The sequence below is a fragment of the Saccostrea cucullata genome, unplaced genomic scaffold, assembly GCF_032062105.1.
Source record: "Saccostrea cucullata isolate Sc308-1 unplaced genomic scaffold, CSIRO_AGI_Scuc_v1 ctg347, whole genome shotgun sequence".
Taxonomy (NCBI): domain Eukaryota; kingdom Metazoa; phylum Mollusca; class Bivalvia; order Ostreida; family Ostreidae; genus Saccostrea; species Saccostrea cuccullata.
The window spans coordinates 461943-472636 of NW_026933200.1; the positions used below are offsets into that span (position 1 = coordinate 461943).

General features: G+C 32.5%; 2 protein-coding genes across 2 annotated transcripts; both read left to right on the forward strand.

The window, feature by feature from the left end:
* On the forward strand, window positions 1-6975 carry LOC134237648 (perlucin-like). The gene is made up of 5 exons (XM_062719788.1): window positions 1-88; window positions 744-832; window positions 2912-3002; window positions 6047-6275; window positions 6894-6975. The coding sequence occupies exons 1-5, from the start codon at window positions 40-42 to the stop codon at window positions 6955-6957; spliced, it is 522 nt and encodes a 173-aa protein (XP_062575772.1). The 5' UTR covers window positions 1-39; the 3' UTR covers window positions 6958-6975.
* Window positions 6976-8849: 1874 nt separating this feature from the next.
* LOC134237646 (perlucin-like) lies at window positions 8850-10694 on the forward strand. Its single transcript, XM_062719787.1, has 5 exons — window positions 8850-8961; window positions 9379-9488; window positions 9810-9903; window positions 10116-10335; window positions 10626-10694. Exons 1-5 carry the CDS (start codon window positions 8940-8942, stop codon window positions 10630-10632), a joined length of 453 nt encoding a protein of 150 aa, XP_062575771.1. The 5' UTR covers window positions 8850-8939; the 3' UTR covers window positions 10633-10694.

Below are 10694 nucleotides of genomic sequence, written 5' to 3' on the forward strand. Positions count from 1 at the left end.
GTGGGCCAGATAAATACGGAAAGTCGGTCAACAGTCAAAATGTCTAAAACTTTAATATTATTACTTGTCTCGTTATTGTGTGAACAAGGTAGGACATTTTTTTAATGTTAAAAAAGTTTTAGAGATTGAAATAAAATATGACATTGTTAGTATTTACTTTCTTTCCTGAAATAATTGGACAAATTTCGTATAGGTTATTGAGATGTTTAACTGCATATCGCAAATCCAAAGATTCAAAAAGATTCAAAGCTCGTATACACAATAGTTATTTGCTATACTTGTATTAAGCATTATGTATCTTTGGAGAGACTTAGGACATATATCTTTCTAATATAAATGCATACTTGTATGTGAAACAATTTAACTTTTAATTCTTTAATAGATTCCATGCCAGATTTCTGATGCTATCAATGACCAAAATTTTAAAATTTACATAACTTAAATATCTAAACTACTGAAAAAAGTAATTAATGTTTGTCTTTAAAAGAACGTCTTCATAACATAATTAAATTATGCAAGGCTATACTTTGAAATTTTCGAAATCATGGTTTAATTGAAAGATTTTTTTTTAGGATTTATAAAAAAAATTTGCAAGGCTATTCTTCAAAATTTCCGAAATCATGTTTTAATTGAAAAATATATTATTTTAGGATTTATATTAATATTAATATTTTCAAATTAGAAAAAAAAATCCGCCTTCTATGTGAGATACAGGCGACATTTTGACATGTCTGATTTTGCAGTGACAGGGAAGTGTTCAGATGGTGCTTTTGTATATGGAAATTCCTGCTACCTAGACTTCAACATCCGGGCTACGTGGGCCGAAGCTTCCGTAAGTCGGTGCTCTATATTAGATAAATCACGTCGCTCTCTGCAGAGAACACTTCCTCTTATGGCGGTATCTGTTTCATGGTTTTTAACTAATTGCCCACATAAAGGTCACACGTACTTCTAAAAGAATCGCAGCCGTGCATAATTATTATATAAGATATGACAGAAATGAATGTATATGTATCTGTAGGAAGGTTGACATTCTCTACAATGCATAAAATATTAATTTTATAATCAGTTAAAAAAGATATCTAAGTGGATTCCAGACGCTAACCTGGAATATCTTATACAAAGTAAGGTCGCATTTCATTAGAACCAATACATCATTCCTGGGAAACTTAAAGGAAATTTTACCCCCCGCTTGAAAAGTGGGAGGGTATATAGTAATCGTTATGTCCGTCCGTCCGTCTGTTACGCTTTGGGGTACCCATCTCTTATCCGCAACTCCTCTTATACTACTGAGTGAAATTTTAATGAAACTTTCACAGAATCTTTATTACATATTGCCATTGTGCACCTCCTATTTTACTTTTTTATTCGACACGTATTTTAAGTTTCCCATAGCAAAACATGGACGTTGCCATTATATTCGTACCTATGACGTCACATATGCCTGCTTCTGAATATCATTTGATACGACGAGTTATTCCTCTTTACACAGTACCGTAAAACAATATATAGCAAAACATGGACATTACGGGAGGCGAGGGTATCGTTTACCCCCCGTTCACACAGAGCTGCGACTCTACGGCGATCATCCCGATCAAGGCACGATCTGAAAAGTTTTTGGATCGGGGCAGATCGCAGCCGATCGGCGTCTTAATAGAGCAATTTGGCAAATTATGGTCTTCGTTACAACCGTACTACGATGTCCCTACGTCAAACGCGTTGCTAACACGCTTCTACTACGATGTTACGCAGACCAATACCGACAAGCAGCCGTGTTCACTGCGTTTACGCTACGCTTCCACTACGACATTGACGACCATACTACGACGCTACACAGACCTAGATGACTGTACCGCGATGTCGCTACGGTGGTGCCGATCACATAACGATTGCATTACGCTTAATGCGTATAAGAACAAACAATAAGAACAAACTCTTGTATGATAGGTCGTGATATAATCGGCGCAAGGTCATTGTAGATCTTCGTAGGGTCTTCAGGAACGTAGAGAGATCGTAGTGAGAACGTAGTACGAACGAAGAGGGAGCGTTGTATGAGCGTGCTTGGTTAGATCCTACGCTCTTACGCGCTTTTACTACGATCATGAAGATCTCTCTACGATGCTTCCGCGCTGCTTGCACGATTACGGCGCTGCTACTACGCTCTTATTACGACTCAACCCCGATTCTTTTTGGCCACGATCCCGCTACGCTTGTTTTGAACATGTTCAAAATAAGCGTGGTGAGAGCGTAGAGCTCTCCGATCATGAAGACCCTACTGCGATCATACTACGCTTATGATGACCCCTCGACGTTTCTCCTGCGATTCGTCACGATCGGTCGCGCTTTTAGTCACGCTTTGATCGTAGTAGAAGCGGCGTCTATGTGTGAACGGGGGTTAGTGAGCTCATTGCTCACAGTACCTCTAGTTCCATATTGTTTTAGTAGATTGATGAAGAGGCTGGGTGGGTCGTAGGGATACGGTTAACAATGTCACAAGATATTATTGATAATACAAGTGGGTACACGTCGTAATGTTCTAAAGTGTTTGGTGAAATAGTGTGATACGGCCGTGTTTAAAGCGAGTCAGGATTAAATAAAATGAATATATAATAACGTCATAACAACATAATGAGACAAAGGAGTTCTTATGTTACATGTACTCAAAATCTAATCGTAGTAAGAAACAACCAAGATATTACAGATTTTACTGATTTACTTATCATAAAAATCAACAAATAGGTGAAGCTATTTACGTATTCCTCTAATGTAAAAAATATTTACATGCCAGTAAAATCACCTCTGAAATTTTCTAAAAGCAATAATCCTCATTTTCTCAAATTGTAGAATTTCCGATTAAATTATTTATTCAAAATGAATATATAGATAACATAATTGTTTCTTTCCACCCTAGATCATATGTCAGGCATATGGCGGATATCTCGCAAATATTAACGATGTTCACGAACAACACGTTATACAGACAGTCATTTCCAGAAACATAGGTAAGTACAATTACAATTATCATTTTCAGAAATATTGTTAAAAGTACTACTACGAAGCCTGTAAATGTTTTACCATGCCTCTTTCTTTACTCCTCACTATAAATTATTCACAAGGAAGGATATCTGGAGTACTGTTCAACAATATATTTGAGAAGTGGGGTGAATCAGATGTGAATGCATAAAAAAATTAAGGAACTTTTGAAAAAAATTTGAAAACAAGAAATTTGACCAAAATCAATAACATTCTCAACAGTTTAAATAATCATTCCTTACGATAAAATGAAGTCAAGGAATTTGAACACCATTGACTTCTGTTTTTCAATGAAAATGGAACTCGTCAATTTGTTTTCTTTGTTATTGGCCATCTGCAAAACTATTTTGTTAAAATAAATTCTAATTTTACACCCAAATACTCAAAAGCTGATATTGAAAAGATGCTTGAATATCCATGTGGTGTTTGGAGATCATGCCTTCCAACAATCTGTTGGAATTTCCACGAGTACCTATAGCATTCCGTTGTAAGCAGAACTTTTTTTTTCACTCATGTTAAGCTGAGTTTAATCACAAACACGAGGAGAAAAAACTTTACTGTTGCCTTCAACTCGACATTCAGATATATCGTTGGAGTATTTTTATTTGAAAATAGATGTTATAATTATTTCTATTCAAATGTTGACACAAGATTTCCTTATGAGCTTGAAATAAAAAAAAAACAAACACAGGATCTGATACTTCTGTTTAATATTTGGATATTTAACAATGGTTCTAGTAGCATTGCTTTATGATAAGCGTGATAACTTTAATTTTTCAATCGTCCATTTCTTTTCTTTACGTAGCAATATACCCAATATTGAATATGGGGTTTATATCTCTCATTTGATTCAATACGCAAGGCCATGCCCTATGTATGAACAATTTCTAAAACAAAATAAATTATTGACAACCAAGTTGATGAAACAAGACTATCAACAGTCTCGTTTAAGGAAGGCCCACACTTTTACGGATCCGGTTCTAATTTTACACATATAAAATAAAATATAAAAAAATTATGATTTTCACTTTTCTATTGATATAAATCTTTTTGATTGATTGAGAATGATTTAGCAAGTAAATATTTGTTTATTATAGTGTTATTGTGCATATGAAGCATATAATATACATTATTTATGGAAATTAAAACTTTGCATTCTGTCCATAAGACCTATATGTCATTTAGAACTTATCCAGACACAAAATTCTTAATTGCTTTTAAAGACCTAAATCTTTTTAATTTTCTTTTAAGCAAACTAACCTGAGATCTATTTTTATTGATTAAGAGCCTATATCATCCATTTAATTCTTATTATTTAAAAATTTTACATTGAATAATTGAAAAAATTGATATTTCAAAAATGGGGGGTTTACGTCTTCAAAAGACTGTTTTGTTAAAATTCTCTGGTCAATCATAATAAAGTAGATGTTTTTGTTAACATTAGATATAATTCTCAATAGTTTTAAAGAAAAAATGGCATCTAAACATATTGGATTTTAAGAATTATAAAAAATAAAGATATTTTGAGATTTTTTTCTGAAAGGCATGGACAGATTCAACACCGATTTCTTAATGTTTTGCAGTAAAAATTTCAAATTTTCTCTAGGTAAATGAATATTTTTGATCTTCATAAGTTTTAACATAAATTTGATGTGATTTGGTGCATAACTAAGAGAAATATGATATCACACTTTTTTATGTGCAATTTTGGCTGTTGAGTTTTTAGAGGTATGTGTGCTGAGACATGTTGTATGAAAATCAATCTGCAAAGATATGTCTTTTAAGGGTGTTTTAGTAAGTTTAAGACTTGTTCAAAGTATTCAAATTGAAAAATTATCAGTTTGACAGAAAATTCTGAAAGTACGGACCTACCTTAAAGTTAAAATTTTGTAGGTTCTATGGACGATACAATGACCTCGTCAGCAAATACAATCTATTATTAAGTCAATTTTTTCGAACAAATTGTTAGGCAATCATTTACACTGTGAATTGTCTACGGATTTTCCCAGTATTTCCCGACCATAACAAGAACACACGACGGGTGACCGGTCGGCAAAGGATGGTCACTCCTCAATGGCAAGTGATCCCACCTCTGATCTTTCAAGGGCCCGTGTTTGGTCTGCTTCTTGGTTGTTTTGTTTGAATGGTCTTCTGAGCTTGAATACCGTTCTTTTTTTCCATATATTTCATTATACAGTACACGTTATTTCAGTAATTACAGTAAATATAGTATGAACAATTATACAGTTATCTCAAGAAATATTTGGCAAGTATCATTATGCAACCACATTCAGAAATGTATATGTAAGTACTATTTTACAGAAATCTCCAAAAATATAGAGTAGTAAACCTTTTTGATTATATTCGGACAATAATTCTTAGAGCTGTATTTACAACAGTCAACTCCAAAAATACTTGAGTAATTATTATTTGTAGTAAACAAACAATGATTCCTAGAATTAAGGGTAGATTTTTTAACTGTTTTCCGTTAAGTTCATAGACAGGACATTTTGCTTTGAATTTTTGATGTTGTTCTTAGTTTAATAATGTTTCATTTATTCGTGTTAGATCATTTACGAAGAACTGCAGTGTATAGATAGCGCATGTGAAGTTATCTTAGAAAAGTCTTCAAATCTAAGAATTTTTAGGGAATATTCAAAAATGTTTCAGATGTCAAAATCAACCTTTTTATGTGGACCAATATAAGCTTGCTAGACATTGAAAGGATATTCACAGAAATATACATTTCCTAACAAATCATAAAATGGTTCCATTCAAGGTACTGTGATTACTAAATAATTCATTGTCGGGGTGTAAGCTGAGATGGTTCTGGGCTGGAAATATGAAATAAAATGTAACTCATATCCTGAAAGGCAGACAGTAAAAGTTTTTGAGATTTGACTTCTTTCCTAAAATTTGTACATGGTCGGAAGTAGAGAAGAGTATGATATAGCGGTTATGTACATCATTATTAAGAGGCATGGTAAAGTGGTTTTTAATGTTTTTTGTGTAGGCAGTTTCAGTCCTGGCATTTTTTGGCTCGGGGGAACAGATATCCAAATCGAGGGGGAGTGGGTGTGGACCGGAAATGTGGAGGCTTTTGGGACATACAAAAACTGGTCCCCAGGGGAACCAAACAATGCTGGCTCTAATGAACATTGTCTGGAGATGGATATGAATGGGAACTATCAATGGAATGATAATAACTGTCAGAACAGATTCAACTTTATCTGCGAAATACCGTACGTAGAATAAAGTGGATTCTAAAGAAGGTTCTAAATGATTTCCATTTGAGCAAGTTTTGAGAGACACTTTCATGACTACCACTAAATTTAAACAGTTTTCATTTTTATTTTTGAATACAATACAATGAACGTTTACCTTAAAAGAAAGAAAACAGATGATCAACTCAAAAATTTGTTAATAAACAAAAATCAATACATTTATATTTTACATTGTGTCGGAGGTCAAAAGTCTTTTTTCCCACATGGATGCATATTTCATATATACAGTGTAAGTGTGCATCTGGCTTAAATTACAATGAACAAACCAAATATTTTTGACAACATCATTTCAAACAGAGCTGGGGCCCGTTTTACAAAAGAACTTACGACTAAGACCAACATTCAATTCTTCTAAATTTTATAAAATAGAAAATGATTTTAATCTTTTTAAAAGTATATAGAAAGGCACTATTACGCTAGCAATTTTAAACAAAATCATTAATTTTGCAAAATTTTACAATCAACTGAAGTTTTTGATCTTAGTCGTAAGTTCTTTTGTAAAACAGGCCCCTGATATTTAAGCGTTGAATATTTGATATTTCCTGTTCTTTCATGTTGGGTTATTTTCTATTTTAGGACGGCGGACCCTGGAGTTACTGCTGGTGGACAGGGAATTATTGGAAAAAGGAACAACCATTAAAGAAACTTTTCAATCTTTAAGTCGTTTGTATTGTCATTTAAGATGGCTATAATTGAATTCAGGCAGCCTTAAATACAAGATACACGGCGTCTCTACATCTGTTTCATATTTGTATGTTATAATGACTATACACGTTATCGGACAACTAAAAAGATGAATTGTAACAACTGAGATGACTTAAGCTTTTTAATCGCCAACGTTCCTTTTTTATGCAGTATTATTCCGCGACCACCTGCTTATAGTGTTAATATCTCCGAACTTATTTGCTACCCGAGAGTTTGCTCCGAGATACATGCTATTCACTGATATCTTGATATAAAAGGAATTTCGACATCCTCATTTAAAGTCAGCATGTCGTAAATTTTATAATAACATAATGTCGTAATTTCTATAATAATGACCTTAACTTGTAAGCAAAAATAACATATCACTGGGTCATATTTTGCATGTTATATACTGTCTCCCCACAATTTTTTATTAAAATAGAAAATTTGGTGTTATGACTATTTACACCAAATTTTCTATTTTAATAAAAATTTGTGAAAAGACAATGCCAATCATAAGGTCTTTGCTTTATACTAAATATAACTATAGGGAAAGTTCCATTTACCTGATCAACATTTAAATTTACAGGGGTGACCGATCAACAGGGAATGCTTACAATTCCTTGGCCCTGATCCGATCTCTGGAAATTCCAGAGGTCGGTGTTTGTATTGTTTATAAGAATTTTGAGATTGATCTCCGTTCGTTGTCCTCATCACCTTTAACATCATACTCTATTTAGCCTGACAACTTTCAAGTAACCTGCATGCACAAGACGCATCAGATTATACGGTGTTTGCCCAGTAGGGTCCTTAAATTTACATACAATGTACCAATTATCTATTTTTTTTTTTGAAATGTAAGAATTGTAAAATAAATGATAGATATTTGAATATGTTACACTGTACAAAGACAGTTTTAAATAGGAAAAGCTTGACAGGTCTATTTGAGCATCGAGAAAATAATTCTTTATAAGTATACACCCTGTATAAATGTTATTGAAAATAAACTCGTCCATATGGTTTCAACTTTTGTTTCTTTGCTAAGGTAATACTTGCTGAAGCGGTTTTAATCTGTCCGTGTAATACTATTTTAGGTTCAGCGTCCTTCTTTGAATAAATCATTGTAATGGCAGATGTCATACCTATAATACAAAGTAAAAGATCTCACTAGAATTTTTTGATTAATTTGTGATTAATATATTAATTATAGGAATAACTTCTTTATAAACATATAAGTAAGGTATAAGTCGGGAAGTCATTATATGTAAGGTTCATAAACCTTCTTATAGGAGAGATTACTCTTAGTGAAAGTCATGACTTAAAGTTCATTGATCCTCTGATAAGGGACACAACTCCTAATGATATCAATGTTATCAATTCCAATGGGATATTTCTATTTTAAAAATTTGATCTGCGCTGTTGCTTAAAGTATAAATTTTGCAATAATTTCTAAAGGGTGTTCTTGTTGAAAAATCATTATAATTCAAGCAAAATATTTCAGAAATAAATAACTGAATAAGATAAAGATACATAAAAGGATATTGTCTTCCTGCATATTTTTATTTTTTATTATTTTATGATTATAACTCCAAATATTATATTTTTATAAAAAAAATTGTGTAAAGGCATTTCGTCAAGTTTAGTCAACCAACTTGTCATGTTAATTGTAGACAAACAACTTTCTTCAATCAAATTTTTAATCATATATAATTACTCTTGAGTTTTTGTGAACCAGTTTACATGCAATGACTCTCCTTTGCCAATTTTTTTTTCTATAGAGGAAAAATAAATTCTAAAAAACAACCAAAGAAAGTTAACTCGTAATTTAAACTATAATGGGAGTGGGACTGCTCTATTTTTTGTATATCTGTTGTATATGTAGTGTGTCATAGATAAGTCAATAACTGTCCTATTTACCATTTATCAAAATCGGTCAAAATGTGGAAAACTTGTTTATTAGGTAAGTATTAAATTTTATCTTCGGATCTACGAGTATTAATATTACACTGTTCACTGTAAAAAAAAATCAGTTTTATACTATTCACCATATGCAGATCTTCAGTTCATATTAATTTCATTTTTATTTCTTTCCCTCTTTGGTATTAAGATAGCCCACGTAAACTATAAAGTTATAGATATGTACATATAATAGATAATTGATTTTTGGATTACTTTAAATCTGAAAATGTTCGATCTGGTTAGGATCAACCATGTAGACAGCCTTTCCTTGTGGCTATCATAAAAATAATGAACAATTTGGTAAACTAATGATAAAAAAGAATTATGATTCATCTGATGCTGTAAAAGTGTATAAAAAGAGCACAGAGTTAAGTTCTGAGACTTTTTTCCTCTTACCATTACTTTGATGTTGAATCAGAGTTGCTGGTGCTCGGGGTTTGTAGTGCAGTGTGCCCTATGGGCTTCGTTCAGCACGGGACTTCGTGTTATATGCCATTTCACATTAAGGCGTCGTGGTCAGAGGCTAATGTAAGTAATCATAACAGTGACCATTGCATGCAAATAATGTGTTTTATTTAAATAACTTTAATGCAGTTGATAAAATCGACCGATAAGCAAAATTATGTTTACATTTGATGTAAAAAATAATGAAGGATTTTAAGGATTTAGAAATAAAGTTAACATATTTATAAAATAACACAATAATTTTTAAAAATCAGATACTAGACTTAAAGAAATTTCAAATTAAAAGATGATCATGGATTGAATTTATTAGTGTAACTTTATTTAGCAAAATATTTTCTACTTCAATTTCCTCAGAAATGTAAATATTTATATTTTAATTGTCAGTACTACTGTAAGATGATTCAGTCTTCTCTGCTGTCCATTGACGACGCAAGCGAAGAACAATTCATCACAGGATACATAGGAAGACTCGGACCAGGTCAGTTAATAGATTTGCTCAACAAGAGATGTCAAAGGAGGATTTATCCAGGTTTAATTTAATTGTACAAATGAAGAATCTCCGTTTGACATTTGGCAGAAACTTTTTTCCTACTAATATATCATTAGAGAAAAATATATTCAGAAAAAGAATAAAAAAGAATACAAAAGCTCATTTTGAAAGCAAAGCAATGATATGCATCATTTTTACAGCTGCGTTTTCGAGCGATTCTCTGTGGCTTGGAGGTACCAGCTTATTTTCTGGGAGCTGGATTTGGACCCGGACCCAGACCAGTCCTGTCTACACGGCCTGGGCCCCCAATGAACCTTCTACTCACCCTCTAAACAAATGCATGGCCATAGGGTTCAAGTCTCAGTTCAAGTGGACAGCTAATGTCTGTGAGCAGTTAAACAACTTTATTTGCGAGTCCCCGTAAGTTATGTCAGATTTAAGTTTTACTGTGTATTTTTAAATGAATAATTTAAGAAGAGCCAGGCAAGAGGAGATAAGTAATCTGAATTCTAGATAATAAATAGATTCTGAACTTTAAAAGATACAGCAAATATAATGAGGGTTCTGGAAACTGCGTATACAAAATCTGAATCAATTCAAAAGATAATGATAAAAAGTAATACTACTTAGCAGAAAAAGAATCTTTGCTTTATTTTTTTTAGTTCAACATACAACATATTCTACTTTTGCTTGTTTATATTTGTTTGCAGATCATAAACCAAGACATAATGATGTGATGTAAATGTTTTTGTTAGAAACAGAATTATTAAAATAACAAA